General features: G+C 45.8%; 1 protein-coding gene across 16 annotated transcripts in view; it reads right to left on the bottom strand.

The window, feature by feature from the left end:
* Positions 1-2023: 2023 nt before the first annotated feature.
* LOC147185590 (otoferlin-like) overlaps positions 2024-15077 on the bottom strand; it is a 29948-nt gene continuing 16894 nt past the window's right edge. Inside the window, exons 17-49 of one of the 16 annotated variants that reach the window (XM_086104095.1) lie at positions 14867-15050; positions 14276-14396; positions 14019-14119; positions 13719-13809; positions 13460-13576; positions 13056-13208; positions 12756-12948; positions 12566-12690; positions 12359-12493; positions 11767-11928; positions 11476-11547; positions 11038-11157; positions 10809-10970; positions 10582-10744; positions 10062-10135; positions 9656-9685; positions 9426-9563; positions 9270-9345; positions 8858-9003; positions 8550-8684; positions 8346-8483; positions 8143-8270; positions 7868-8038; positions 6931-7091; positions 6717-6859; positions 6567-6655; positions 5551-5649; positions 5284-5382; positions 4178-4419; positions 3929-4107; positions 3698-3798; positions 3277-3461; positions 2504-2652 (exon numbers count right to left, since the gene is read on the bottom strand). In XM_086104095.1, coding sequence (XP_085960221.1) covers positions 3281-3461; positions 3698-3798; positions 3929-4107; positions 4178-4419; positions 5284-5382; positions 5551-5649; positions 6567-6655; positions 6717-6859; positions 6931-7091; positions 7868-8038; positions 8143-8270; positions 8346-8483; positions 8550-8684; positions 8858-9003; positions 9270-9345; positions 9426-9563; positions 9656-9685; positions 10062-10135; positions 10582-10744; positions 10809-10970; positions 11038-11157; positions 11476-11547; positions 11767-11928; positions 12359-12493; positions 12566-12690; positions 12756-12948; positions 13056-13208; positions 13460-13576; positions 13719-13809; positions 14019-14119; positions 14276-14396; positions 14867-15050 — 4229 coding nt within the window. In that variant the 3' untranslated portion in view covers positions 2504-2652; positions 3277-3280. Of the gene's footprint in view, positions 2653-3276; positions 3462-3697; positions 3799-3928; positions 4108-4177; positions 4420-5283; positions 5383-5550; positions 5650-6566; positions 6656-6716; positions 6860-6930; positions 7092-7867; positions 8039-8142; positions 8271-8345; positions 8484-8549; positions 8685-8857; positions 9004-9269; positions 9346-9425; positions 9564-9655; positions 9686-10061; positions 10232-10581; positions 10745-10808; positions 10971-11037; positions 11158-11475; positions 11929-12358; positions 12494-12565; positions 12691-12755; positions 12949-13055; positions 13209-13459; positions 13577-13718; positions 13810-14018; positions 14120-14275; positions 14397-14866; positions 15051-15077 lie in introns of all 16 variants that reach the window. The other 15 variants (XM_086104094.1, XM_086104087.1, XM_086104093.1 and 12 more) reach the window with 15 other exon arrangements.

The raw sequence follows: 15077 nt of genomic DNA, 5'->3' as shown, positions 1-15077 counted from the left end.
CTAACAACGCCTTACTAAACTATGTCGTTTTTTTCGGGCTAAAACGGCTTACAATACTATGTCGGTTTTTTCAGGCTAAAAACGGCTTACAATACTATGTCGTTTTTTTCGGGCTAAAAACGCCTTACTATTCTGTCGTTTTTTTCAGGCTAAAAACGCCTTACTATAATATGTCGTTTTTTTCGTCTAAAAACGCCTTACTATACTGTCGTTTTTTTCGGGCTAAAAACGCCATACTATACTATGTCGTTTTTTTCGGGCTAAAAACGCTTTACTATATACTATGTCGTTTTTTTCGGGCTAAAAACGCCTTACTATACTATGTCGTTTTTTTCGGCAAAAAAAAGGCCTTACTATACTGTTGTTTTTTTTCGGCTAAAAATGCCTTACTATACTATGTCGTTTTTTTCGGCTAACAACGCCTTACTAAAATATGTCGTTTTTTTCAGGCTAAAAACACCTTTCTATTCTATGTCTTTTTTTTCGGCTAAAAACCTTACTATACTATGTCGTTTTTTTCGGGCTAAAAACGCCTTACTATACTATGTCGTTTTTTTCGGCCTAAAAACGCCTTACTATACTATGTCGTTTTTTTCGGCCTAAAAACGCCTTACTATACTATGTTGTTTTTTTCTGCTAAAAACGCCTTACTATATATACTATGTCGTTTTTTTCGGGCTAAAAACGCCTTACTATACTACGTGGGTTTTTTTCGGCCTAAAAACTCCTTACTATACTATGTCGTTTTTTTCGGGCTAAAAACGCCTTATATACTATGTCGTTTTTTTCAGGCTAAAAACGCCTTACTATACTATGTCGTTTTTTCGGCAAAAAACGCTTTACTAAACTATGTCGTTTTTTTCGGCTAAAAACGCCTTACTATATATACTATGTCGTTTTTTTCGGGCTAAAAACGCCTTACAATACTATGTCTTTTTTTCGGCCAAAAACGCCTTACTATACATGGTCGTTTTTTTCGGGCTAAAAACGCCTTACAATACTATGTCTTTTTTTCGGCCAAAAACGCCTTACTATACATGGTCGTTTTTTTCAGGCTAAAACGCCTTACAATACTATGTCGTTTATTTTTCTGCCAAAAACGCCTTACTATACTATGTCGTATTTTTATGGGCCAAAAACGCCTTACTATACTATGTCATTTTTTCGGGGCTAAAAACGCCTTACTATACATGGTCGTTTTTTTTCGGGCTAAAACGCCTTACTACTATGTCGTTTTTTTCGGGCCAAAAACGCCTTACTATACTGTCGTTTTTTTGGGCTAAAAACGCCTTACTATACTATGCCGTTTTTTTTCGGGCCAAAAATGCCTTACTATAGTATGTCGTTTTTTCGGGCCAAAAATGCCTTACTATACTATATCATTTTTTTCGGGCCAAAAACGCCTTACTATACTGTCTTTTTTTTCGGGTCAAAAACGCTTTACTATACTATGTCGTTTTTTTCGGGCTAAAAACGCCTTACTATACTATGTCTTTTTTGTTGGGCTAAAAACGCCTTACTATACTATGTGGTTTTTTTCAGCCCAAAAACACCTTACTATACATGGTCGTTTTTTTGGGCCAAAAAAGCCTTACTATACTATGTCGTTTTTTTCGGGCCAGAAACGCCTTACTATATATACTCTTGTCATTTTTTTCGGGCCAAAAACGCCTTAGTATATATACTCTATTGTTTTTTTTGGGCTAAAAACGCCTTACTACACTACGTCGTTTTTTTCGGGCCAAAAACGCCCTACTATACTATGTCTTTTTTTCGGGCCAAAAACACCTTACTATACTACTGTATGTGTTTTTTCCTGGGCCAAAAATGCCTTACAGTCTCCCTGTTGCAACACACCTGATTCAAATGAACAGGTTCAATGTCAGGCTTCCACAGAGCTTGCTGATGATCTGATCATTTCAATCAAGTGTGTTGTAACCTTTTCACAAGCTTTAGTATCTCTAATTTTCAGTCAGTGGACACTTCATCATCATATCATCATAATAAAAAAGCACCCGTCGGCTGAGCTCGACTCGTGCTTTTTTATTCATTTCTCCATCCCATCCACGATCTGTGAATGTATGACCACCGTGCCGCCCCACAACTCTTGCCAAATGCCGTGGCGATCTGTGCAGTAAAGTGGTGATATGCATCAAGGAGACATAATCCGCCAAAAACCATGAAAAAGACAATAAGCCACACATTGTTTTTCGGCGACTACCATCTGTGTTTTTTTTTGTCAATTTTAAGTTCTCTCTCTCTCTCTCTCGCGCTCTCTTGACTCGGAGAGCGAGAGAGAGGGAGAGACCAATGAACACGAATGCAATTTGCTCACAGAGAGAGAGACCAATTAACATGAATGCAATTTGCTCCCTTCCTGTGGTCGAGGCTGACGGAAAGAGCGGTGTAAATCCCGAGCCGCTGCCTTCACTCAGCCTTCCGCAACCCCGCGCTGCCCGCGCCGATCCCGCTCAGGCGCCGAGCAGCTTCTTGACGAGGTAGCCCGGCATACTGTACAGGAAAAGTCCCAGCATGACGAGCAGGAGCAAGGCCAGGATGATCTTGATGATGAGCCACTTGTAGCGGTTGCACACCAGATAGCGGATGGCTTTCAGCGGGCTCAGGAACCACAGGAAGGTTGTGTCTGGCCGACTTGAATGGGGAGACAGAAGAAAGTGGGCCAATTAGCGGCGCTGGGTCGTAACCAAGTCAAAAAAAAAATCTTGACTCATCCAAGCTCTAAATTGTCCTGAATGTTAAGTGTGTTAAATGTTATTTTTCTACAGCACGAGTCCTGGAGATCCCTAACCCCAACCTGTTTTCGATGTCTCCCTCCTCCAACACACCTTATTCAAACGATCAAGCTTGTTAACAGGCTTCTGTCGAGCTTGCTGATGATTTGAATGAGGTGCGTGGAGGAATCTAAAACAGGCCTACCTGAGGGCTATCGAGGACCAGACTGCTGGTCCAAAGTATCTCGCAAGTATAAAACCCCTGATGTTCCCGCCATGATTGTAATCTGACCGATGTTTTCAATCCTACCGTGTTCATTTGATGTCCCGAATATCACAAAGCGGTGCTGTGCTTTCATGCAACGACCAGATACATCAAAGATGCGGCGGAAATAGACACACGAGGATGTGCAAAAGACTTGAAAAGGACAACTGAAAGACGCGAGGAACAAAAGATAAGGACAGAAGGGGGACCGAGCAAAGCACAGAACACAAGGAGGAGGAAGAGGTGTTTCGTGACGGGGGGTTGTAGGACGAAGACTACCGGCTCAGACACCCAGCATCTTCTTGACCAGGTAGCCGGGGATGGAGTAGAGGAAGAGGCCCAGCATGAGGAGCAGGAGGATGAGGCCCAGTGCCTTGAGGATCAGCCAGCGGTAGTTGTGCCACAGGAAGTAGCGAATGGACTTGAGAGGACCCAGGAACCACATGAAGCTTGTATCCGGGCGACTTTTTTTGGGGGGGGGGGGTGGAAAATGGGGAGGGGTGGTAGCGAGTACGCAAACACAGGAGGTGATGCCAAAGTAGAAGAAGAACGAAAGAGAAAGCATCAGTGAGGAAAGCGGTCCGACTCCCGCGTGTTGCACTGCTTTCCTCACTGAGAGAAGAACTCCTGAGCCAGCAAACTTTCAAGAGTTTAATCAGACATGCAAGCGCGCGCGTCCCGCAATTGGTTCTCGTCTTACTTTGGTTTCTCCAGCGGATCGGGCTCGTTGCGGCCGAGCCCCACTGGGATTTTCTCTGCCTCTTCTGCCGTCACCAGATGGAGTTCAGCCTCCACTTTGCCCTGTCGGGTGACAGCATCGTTGGCATTCTCACTCTCATTCACAACAGAAGATGCGACAAGAACTCGAAACTTCCATTTGTTCGGTCGTACCATATTTGGCATTCAAAGTATATTTCGCCATCTGACTCACCGTCAGCTCCATCTCGTCATTCTCATCTCGGGCCACAAATGGCCACCAACCCTTGACCCTCTTTTGCTTGAAGATGGAAACGGAGGGAAGATCCTGCTCGTTTCGGATCAAGTCGATGGAGCACTGCTTGGAGGTCTTGGCCCCGCGAGGGAAGCGATTCAGGTCCAGCTCAATGGCACCTGGAAAAGCGGTAAACGCCTCGTGCGGATGGATTCAAACTCGCAAATTCGTTCCAATTCATTTACCTACCCAGGAAGTCGTCGGCAGAGAAGTGGTCGGCGTCCCACACCTGCAGCGTGAGGCGAGCCGGAATCTTGTACTCCGTCTCGTCCCAGGAGAACATGGATTCTTTCTTGGAGATGACAATCTTCTCCTCGGCCATGAGGTAGTCGAAGGGGAAGACGAAGCGCCAGTTGAAGTTTCCCTCGCCGGTCAGGGAGTGGTAGTGGACGTCTGTGTCCTGCCTGTCTTCCTGCTGCCCCTTCAGCCACCTGTGTCGGTCGGCGAAGACGGGGGGGGGGGAAGACCGCAAGTCAGCTCCAGTTGACTGTGCTTTCGGCAAACATGCACCTCAAAAAAACGGTGACCTCGAGGACACGACAGACATTCGTTTATCAGGGACACACACACGGCTTGGCACAGATGCTCCAGTTGCTCACACCGAGGCTTGCCCACCAAATTTTTTATTTTCTACCAGGGATTGAAAAAGAGGAACTGAAGAGAATGAGGCGTATAAGAAAAACATCATCGGGTCATAATGATGTCTTTCTCGCCATCAAAAGCACAAAAGTATCGACTTTGTAGGAAGTTACAGACGAGGAGGCCGCACTCGCCAACGTTGCGCTCGGCAATGGAGCCGCTTCTCATTCGTCCAAGCATGCGACGGTCGGTTCCTCTGCATGCGCGCATGCAACAAGGCAGGACGTGGAAGTTGAAGCCCTTTTCGGATCAGACACTGCAGTGAAGGACCAAACCACAAGACTCAACGGTCTCACTATGTCGGGCGGTGTCCAAATTACGGCCCGGGGGCCACTTGCAGCTCGCAGCTTATGCTAAAATTTACATTTGACATGGCTCGCAAGGCCGAAGAAAAAAAATTCGAATGTGGTAGAGATTTGAGATATGCAAAGATATAAATACAAAAGCAAAAAATATTTCTTACTATGTTAACAGTAGCAAAATGGTTTGGTCCTGAATGTTTTTATGATTCCTTGCGTGTTGCCGATTTGAGAGGGTAAAGACAAGGAAGGCCCGTGCCAGATGGGAAAATAAAACAGGAAGTAGGATAGTCTGGAAAAGGGATGAAGTCATACAAGCCATGCGATGGTATCTTGTGTTTTGTTCTGTTTTTTTACCCCCTGACATAGATGTCAGACATCTTCTCCCCTGTCAGGAAAGCATCGTCCTCTAGAATTACGTCATCAGTGTTCCAAATAACAACACGGAGCTCAAAGCTGCACACAAGCAGAGACACGCCACAAACACCAAAGACGGACACACACGCGACAAATGGAAACAAAACAAAAAGTAGTTAACTGCAAACAAAACAGTCCACGCCACACACAGCTCGGGATGCGGCCAGGCGGGCGCCACTTGCTCAAGCTGCATCCCACTCTACGTACCCCCTGACAAATATGTCACTGGACTTTTCCCCAGTGAAGTAATCATCGTCCTCCAGTATTACTTCATCTGTATTCCAAATAATCACCCTGAGCTCATATCTGGTAAAGGGAGGAGGAAGCAACATATACACACATGTACAATATATAAACTGCCAATGTATTTCCTAATTAATTGCAGAAAAAATACCGTATTTTCCACACTAAAAGGCGCACTGGATTATGAGGCGCACCTTCAATGAATGGCCTATTTTGTAATTTTTTTTTCCAGGTATTGGATGCACTCTACAATGCATCCACTAGATGGAGCTATGCTCCTTCCGTTCGACTCGAGAGGTGTGACCACCTCCAAAAAACGTAAATTAATGATTACTTCAATGAAACGACAAAAATTGAAAATGATGCATCAAAACAGAAAATCGAGGAAATCACAAAATAAATTCTAAAGCCCCCCTACAGAATTTATTTTGGCATTTCCTTGAGCGTAGCTGCAACAGAACGATCAGATGTCAGTAAAATGTCGGAGACTGGACTGTCTCGGAAGTGTTTATTCACAAATGAGGAAATCACAAATCACTTTTAAGAAAATGGAAGACTTTTCAGTGCGCCTTTTAGTGTGGAAAATCCGGTACATTTTCAGCTGGGAAAAAAATAGAAGAAATTAACCTTTGTAACGTGAGTCCCTATGTTAAAAAAAAACAATGAAACACCCCCGCCTAAAAAATATATAATGATTTTAATATTCTGAATTTTGTCTCCAAGAATTAATTTGACCAACACTTAGAGTGGAATTGGTTTCAACGTATTTTAAATTAGATTTTGTGGATGTACTTATTTAATCCATTCCATCTATCAACCATCGCTTATCCACGGGGACAGTAACTTCGGCAGGGAAGCCTGGACGACCCCCCCCCACCCCCCGCCACTTCTTCCAACTCTTCTGGATGGGTCTTAAGGGGTTCTCAAAGGGTTTAATTCAGGCATCACATGTGCGATATTCCAAAACACAGCAGGCTTACCTTTTAGGCTTCCGTGGCGCTATCTCAATTGCGGGTCCGGGAGCCGGTGTGTCCATCGGAAACATGTCCACCCACATCTCGATACGACCCTTGATCACATGGTGGCGTCGGTCAAATTGAGCGTGCGCTTTTATAGATTCGATTTCCTACCTGTTCGATGCCCGGTTTATCAGGGTTCAGCAGGGGTCTGGTCTCAACGTGTTCCGGAACGAGTCGGCAACCCACTCGCGGGATCTCCTCCCAGTGGTTCAGCACCATCAGTGCTAAATGCTCCTCCGTCTGCTTCTTCAGACCTTTCAGGTGGAACGCAGCCAACATGTTAGAAATCCTTGGCACGATGGTTCGTTATGCCATCATGTCGGACCATTTTCATCCTCGATCTCGGTTGGTCCCACGAAGGTGCGGTTGGCCACCTTGACTTTCCCTCCCGGGCCATACTGAGGGGCGTCGATCTTGCCTTCCTTACACAGCCTTGCGAGGATCTGGCTCGGCTTCAAAGGATCCCGCCAAATATTGTACCCATGGCTATTGTAGGCCAAAACACGTAAACAGTTGTATCAGTTCCACTTAGCGTATTTTCCACACGAAAAGGCGCACTGGATTATGAGGCGCACTTTCAATGAATGGTCTATTTTGTAATTTTCTTCATATATTGGACGCACTGGATTATAAAACGCAATCTACAATGCATCCACGAGATGGAGCTATGCTCCTGACGTTAGGCGTTCCTGACCGCCTCCGAAAAACGTGAATTAACGATTACTTCAATGAAACTACGAACATTGAAAATAATGCATCAAAAGAGAAAATCAAGTGAGGAAATCATAAATTCTATAGCCCCCTGCCCCACAGAATTTATTTTGTGATTTCCTCATTTGTGAATACAGTACACAACAAAGGAATAAATAACACTTCTGAGATTGTTCTGTTGGAGCTGCGGTTAAGGAAATACCAACAGAACGATCACATGTCAGTAAAATGTAGGAGACTGGACTGTCTCATAAGTGTTTATTTTTTCCTTTGTTGTGTATTCACAAATGAGGAAATCACAATAAATTCTGTAGGGGGGGCTACAGAATGCATTTTGTGATTTCCTCAATTGATTTTCTCTTTTGATGCATTATTTTAAATTTTCGGAGTTTCATCGAAGGAATCTTTAATTTCCGTTTTTTGGAGGCGGTCATGAACGCATCTCAAGTGGAACGGAGAAAGAGAAGGCAAGTGTGTTTATTGAAAAAAATTCTGGCAAAGATACACTACCCACCACTGTTTTAACTCGCATTTCTCAATCGAGCGCTTACAGAGAGTAGGCAGACGAGATGCCACAGGTGGCTCTGTATTTGCTGTAGAAGCGATTCTCCAAGTCGATCTTGGTCTCTCCGATCAGATCGTCAGTGCCGACAAGATCCCAGTCATATATGGACACCGTAAGCATGGACTCTATCGGGAATGTGGCTTCGATATCGAAGGACCTGTGAGGTGAAGGTGGGAAAATGACACATTGATTGAATATGGGGCAGGGCAGACATGTGGAAAAGTGTCTGACAGTTAGGAATCCAAATCTGGAGTGACTCACTTGCCAAACACAGGATTGAGCTGCTTGGAGATGTAGTTCTCTTTGTCCTTGACCTCAGATTTTCCCAGCTTGATGACGACGTACGGGTCTGCCTTCCCGTTGATGTCCGCGGGATGAAGATCCGTGGCCTGAAGACGAAGACAGTTCAGATCAGATGACTCAAATTGACCTCCATTTCAATTCTAAGTAGCACGCAAACGTACCCTGACCACATATACCCGGACGAGCACGTTGATGGGGTCGTTATGAGGAATGCTCTGGAACATGCCCATGTTTGGATCGAATCCCACGTCTCTCGTGATCTCCTCAGACAATGGCAGCTTGTACATGCACAAGGAACCCTGAATAGGGAACGGAAACATCGGTGTTATAAAATGGACTGGCTTTGATTCTGAACTTCAAAACACCTTAAACCGTCCCACGATGCGGTCATCATCCAGAGCGTGTTCATCATCATCCCCGGCTTTCCCTCTATACAGGTTGAAAGTATGCAGCCAGTCTTCAAAGTCGCCGTATTCGGTCTCGAGTTCCTTGTTGTACACCTGTACGCGTCCAACAAGACAATGTATGTCTCGCTTGTATTAGTTTTGATGATAAACTGTTTGCTGTTTATCTGTAAAATTTCCTAAATGAATGTTAATAAATGCTGAATAAATAAAGGGAGTTCCGCAAGGCTCCGTTTTATGATCCATGTCGAAACACCACTGTAACATACCATCAACTCATCCACTTTGGATTTAACCGTTCGTTTCTCAGCTGCGTCCACAGCGTGACACCTTTTCTTGTCCTTGGCACTCCTCTTCTCCTTGTTCCTCTCCCTCATCCTGGAGCCTTTCCGAACAAGGTCATCACATTTGATATCTGAGCGGAGGGTTGAGTGGAGGTGGAAGTGTACATGGTGTTTCCATGAGGTGACTCTTTGAAAGTCAATTGCATGACAAATGATGAAATTCCAAGCGGTATACAAGATTGCTACTGTCATACTTATGAGTATGGCACGGAATGAAATGACACGGAAGACTGTTTATGCTTTAACACAATCCGTTTTGGTCAAGGTTGAATTTGCTCCGCATGGTTGGTTCAATTGGCACAATTCCATTTTCCATCACCAAAACTCAGATCCATACCTGCTGCTTCAGCTGCAATTTCCAGGTCTTCTCGCTCCTCTACTTCGGCCTGAGCTGCTTCCTGAGCTCTGAGAGTCTAAAGGGACGTTTTTTTTAAAAAAATCCTTATTTATGCATGTGTCAGGACAAAATTGGATCACGCAATCTTGCACAAACCTCTTTCAGTGTCTCAATGGACGCAAAATATTTGGACCACCAATCCAGCACGCTCTCGTCCGTCTCGTCCTCTTCATCCGCTGCGCCCTTCTTTTTCTTTTTCTTCTTCTTTCTCTCTTTGTCACTTTCTTCTTCAAGCTGCACACCCCAATTAAAAATGTCAGTCACTCATCTTTTTTTACGCCATATAACCACAGCAAGAATGTATTTCATAGCTCGCGAGCACTTACCATGTCAACTTTTACGACAGCATCAGATGTCTACCAATGGGAAACCCCACAGGGATTATTAATAATGCGTGCAAGGGAATGACCAGCATATATGGTGGTACCATGATTTACAGGATCGAATTCAAATTATTTTAAACCGACGTTAAGAGTGCGTGGTTAGAAAAAAAAGAAATGCATCAAAATACATGCAGTGAGAAGAGAAAATGCAAGCATCAAACACAAATGCACCCGTACGCCACTTTCACGGCAATTTACCACGTGAACCACTCTTAAAGTCACATTGGCTCGCAACACAAAGCAAAAACAAAGAAAAAAAAACGCAGCTTCTGCTTGGCACTGTAAAAATGTGTATTTTGGAGCATTTGTAAAGTCATGGCACCACTTACAATGCAGAGCTTGGTCTTACAGCATCTAACTTGACAAGCGTGTCCATTTTCCGGACGGCGGGTTCCACGGAGTCCACGTGGACGATGATTTCGCCTGCGGAGCGGGAGAGAGCGCGCGAGGAAGCACTGGGTGAAAAGCCATGCCGGGAGCCGCCATTGGTCAGGACCATGTAGCCATTCATTAATTTAGCTGTTCCGATGGAGCCAGGCCACCCCCCACCGACCCCCCACAAAAAAGTGGATAAAGACACCGCATGGGTGGCAGGAGGACAGAAGAGGACAGTTGATGATCCGTGACAGAGGGGGGAAAAAAAAGGAGAAAAGACAAGCAAAGGTCAAATAATGAAACATTGAGAAGCCCCAACAGCCCATAGCAAGGAATGAAATAAAAGTTCGTGAAGGATGGTTTTATTTTTGTATTTTTTACAATGTCAGAAGAAGACCAAGAGTGTTCCCCAGGGATCTGTTTTAGCTTCCATAATATTTTTCTTCCAAATGTACAGTATCTATAATTTGCATCGTGCATGTGATCTTTAGTACCTGCGCTGCCCCAGTGACTGGACGTCTTGTCGGGAGCGCAGTAGAGAAAACGCCGGAGACACGTGACCGCGTGCGAACCAACGAGAGCATAGCGACCGAACGCTCTGCAGTCCACCACCCTGATGTTGAGCGGAGGGTGCAGGAGCTCATTTTCAGGGAGGTCCTAAAGTAAACAAAGATGAATCAATGCCAATTTATATTTCAATCTTTGGAGAACCGATACTCACCACCTCAAACCATTTGACCAACGTGCTGAAATTTGGGTTCTTCTTGTAGTTTGGAATGAGGACGGACTGAACGCCTCTCCCAGCGCACTCGATGTCCACGCGAGGTCGATCCACCTGGGCCAGGTTGACCCTCTTTAGGTCCCTTAAGCCCCAAAACAAGACCTGGAGCGGATGAAAGCAATCTTCTTGAAATGTTGTTATAAAATCCAAGATGTTCGATAAATCTCACCTCGATGCGGTAGCGACTCAGGACTGGTCGGATCCCCAATGGAACTGGGGTAATTGGGCCTCGCTCGAAGTCGGTCGGTCCTTCCAGCGGCGGAAGATCGGTCGCCCCTCCTTGACCAATCTAACGGGCGTTCATTTAAAGTGGTTCAATACTTTTTGATTCCCGCGTGTGTGACATCGCAGATTTTTTGACCCTCAAGAATTTTGGTGGTCGCGTAGGTTTTGAGTGATGCAGTGCAGAAGTGCAGAAGCTAGTCATAGCCAAGCACCTGCATTGAGTTTAGTTTTTTTTTTTTTAACATTCGCAGATTAATATTAGCTAATCAAATTGTCTTCTAATAAGTAGCATCGTGTTCTTGACCTTCTGCGAGGTGAATCTCTTAAGTGTCTGGCTGACAGTAACCAAAGTGCGGCGAAAGGGATGAAATGAGAAGAGCACCTTGATCTGAGGAACAGCAAAGTTATGGACAGTGATCAGAGCTCGTCTAAGCTCCTCGCCGTCAAATGGGATCTGGAGGAAGAACGGGTGATTCACAAGAGCGGGGGGGGGGAGGGGTAAAGGGCGACGGGACACCCAGCAGTTCATTTTAAATGGAAAAAGTGAGCTTTGAAAACAACATCGGGCGAGTCCGATTCGGAAATTAGTAAGGGGGAGAAATGGAAGATAGAAAATGGAAACCCATCCGTGGAGGTTCCGGTGCCCCAAAACTGATCTCAGGTTGCGATTTACCTGGAGGAGCTCAAAGGCAGCCAGCAGTTCTCCAGCAGTGCAGTTGCCTCTGTAAATCTGAAAGTACTCCAGCTGCGGGGGAAACCTCGGGGGGGCGTAGTGCTCCTCGCACATCTTGATGGCGGGCTTGGCGAAGGTGCGACCGATGAACTCCGCCTTGCCCTGCTCGTGGCGATGGGCAGTGGGAGACAGTCACAAGGGATAAGCCAAGGGAGTTAGGATGAGGAGGATGCGGGAGGGTGCAGTTTCCACTGAGACCCCCCTTTGATGACAGTGTTGGGTTAGAGTGTCAGACTTTGAATATTCCCAAAATTGCCAATATTGCCAAACTACTGGCATAGATCAATGAGAAATATTAATGTACTGAATACTAAAACAGTTTTTTTGTTTTTTTTTTGCTGCAAGGAGAGGTGCTACTGCAGCAGTTCACGCTACATCAGACCCTGATTCAAATTAGGGTGATGATTTCACACTCTTATTTGAGCACGGACAGGAGGGGGAAGTGAGGTCAGAACGGAGAGGCAAAAGACTTTCATGAGCACAAAGAGTCAAATGTTGCTTCCTCTCTGATGTAACCGAGCGCCAGTCCTACCACTGTGTCTTGGTCGTAAATTTCCACCACAATGATCGGCGGGTCGTCTCTGAGCTCGCCGGCTTCCCCAAAGAGTTCCACGTTGTCGAAAACCAGCAGCTGGTCCCAAGTGGGACACAGGGTCTCGCTCAGAACCTGCAGGACATGCTGTTGAGATTCCCCCGTGACACAGAAGTTCACAATTTACGAGACCCGCAAAGGTTTTACCTCGGTGACCTGACTATGTGTGGAGAAAAAGACTCTGGCGAAAGGGTCGGAGAGGCCGCTGCTGTCGGCGGCGAACAGGCTTCGCGCTTGGTACATGTGCGCTCTCAGCTGGAAGACCTGTTTCACTGTTGGACGCAACAAAGGCGTCAGCTCAAAAAGCAGCCGATTGGAAATCCGAGTGCGCACTTACTGTTATACACGAGGCTGACAGGGGGCGCAGAGTGAAGAGAAGGAGCCGTTTTAGCAGCTTTGACTTCCTCAAAACCGTTGGGCAGACCACTCGTGAATTCTTTCCTTTGCTTATTGAGACCGAGCCACAGGTACAACTCCAGCTTAGCCTGAACGGTCCAACCGGCTGGGCCGAAACCCTTTTTACCAGGCAGCTGTGGTGAAAACAGAGTCCCCCCCCCACCACCGGTAAAAAGCAAATGAACGATTAGTCTTCTTGCAGGCTCACTCACAAAGCATGTGTGTGCCGGCGACGACATACCTTCAGAAAGACAGCTTTGACTTTCCCGCAGTCTTTTCCCGTCTCCTCATCCACCAACGAGTAAAGGATGTCTTTGGATGGGAGGCGGGCGTACGCGATACGTTTATGGTTGCTCATCATCCACACGAAAACATCCGGGATGCTGTGTTGTGGCTGGACAAGAAGCATATCATGACTTTTTCGTGGGCTTGGAGGATTTCCCAGGTGACTTTTGCATAAGAGGCTGAGTACACTCTGGACTTGTTACAAATAATGTGCAGGAAAGTGTTTACTTTGTTATTTCCCATTGCCAAAGCTGAATTTTCACCAAATGTATTCGTTTGACAGCTGCCCCTGGCGAGTACACTTTGTAGATTCGCGGCAAATGAGCTCAACTGGTTTCTGTTCCGCCTTCAAATGTGTACCTCATCGGCGAGGAAGCGAAGCCTCAGCAGGAAGTTTTGCACCAGCTTTAATTTGTCTTTGACTGTGTTTTTCTTCACTTGCGTCCTCATCTGTTTGGCCTGCTGGCTCATGTTGTCCTGCGGAGCAAAGTGAGCAAAAAACACAGCTTAATGGAGACCGTTGTCCGGTGTTCCATCGAAGCATCCCATTTTTTCCCATGCATGCTCAGACGCATGCAAAATCAAAGGGAACACCGCAACAACTTTGCAACATCGTTACCATTTCTCTCATGCAGGACTTGAGTCTTTCCCGATCCAGTTTGGTTCTACCCTCCTGGTTTAAGTCCTTGTTCGCCAAAGTCACAAAGCGACTGGTGAAAAAAAAGCACAACATGTACAATAATTGTTTAAGACCATGACTCGGCGTTTCTCAGCAGATCATCTCCAAGAGGCGCCAAAAGTACTCTCAACACCCTCACAAAAGATTAAACTTCACACCGATGTAAATTTCTTGTGCTATACAATACTTGTACTTTTGCATGATGGCAAAAAAAATGTTTCATGGTGCCCCGGCGCTGACCTGCAGCCGACGCTCAGTTCCTCAAGAACTCCCCTGAGTCGGCGCTCCGGAAAGGCCTTCTCTGTCTTAATGATCTCCTGAACATCATTGAGGCCCTCCTCCTGCGCACCCCAAACACAAAACAGAGAGCGGACTATGCGACACAAATTCTTCTTCTCTTCGGCGGCTAGTTAATGATCATGCACGGGGGGTTCAAAAGTGATGCTATTGGAAACACAATTAGGGGAAAAAGTGAGATGGCAAAACGGAGCGCTGACCAGCTTGTCGGCAATCTTGTCCATCATGTTGGAGTTGTACAGTCGTCGTCTCTGGTCCTGCCACCAGCTCTTGATGTACACGCAGGGTTTCTTCTCAAAGTAGGGAAGGTGAAAGTAATTCCTGTCAGGTTCCGAAAGGCAAAAAATGCCTCTTGTTGGTTAGTTAGTAGGGGGGAAAAAAAAAATCCTTATGTCACTCGCACATTTTTCTATGTTTGTCTTCGGGATTAATTGATCGTCTATTCAACTGGATCGCAATGGAATGAATCCCACATCCGAGAATCCCAAAATTTGTCATTTTACGATATTTCCCACAAAACAGGAAGTGGTTCGATAGCTAGCAAATAGCCAAATTTCAATCACTTTTGTAAGTCGATTTTTTTTTAAACTAAATCTCTTTCCATTATCGTCAAGATAGAAATACTCAGCCAGCCCGACGAAGCTGCAATAAATGAGTCCCGTCCGTCTTTTTTGGTTCCAAATGCAGAGCCAATTCACCCCAAATAAGAGAACTTACTTTTTTTTAAGGGAGTCTCTTTCACCTTCTAGTATATGGGAAGAGAGATATCTTGAGAGACATCTTGATCTGACCTATCTGTGATGACGGGCCTCATGAGGGGCGTGCAGGAGACCGACTCCAGGCCGCCTTCCTCATCCGCCTCGTCTTCGCTGGAGTTTTGGATGAGCTCGCTGTCTTCGTCGTCGTCCTCGCCGTCCTTCTTCTTCCTCGACCAGGACGGCTTGCTCGTGCCGTCTATCTGGTTGCCATAGTTACCTTTGTTGGGAGTAGATCATCGCATCG

The sequence above is a fragment of the Hippocampus guttulatus genome, chromosome 23 (assembly GCF_054856545.1).
Source record: "Hippocampus guttulatus isolate MCC_2025c chromosome 23, RoL_Hgut_1.0, whole genome shotgun sequence".
Lineage (NCBI taxonomy): Eukaryota > Metazoa > Chordata > Actinopteri > Syngnathiformes > Syngnathidae > Hippocampus > Hippocampus guttulatus.
This window is presented reverse-complemented; position numbering and strand designations above follow the sequence as displayed.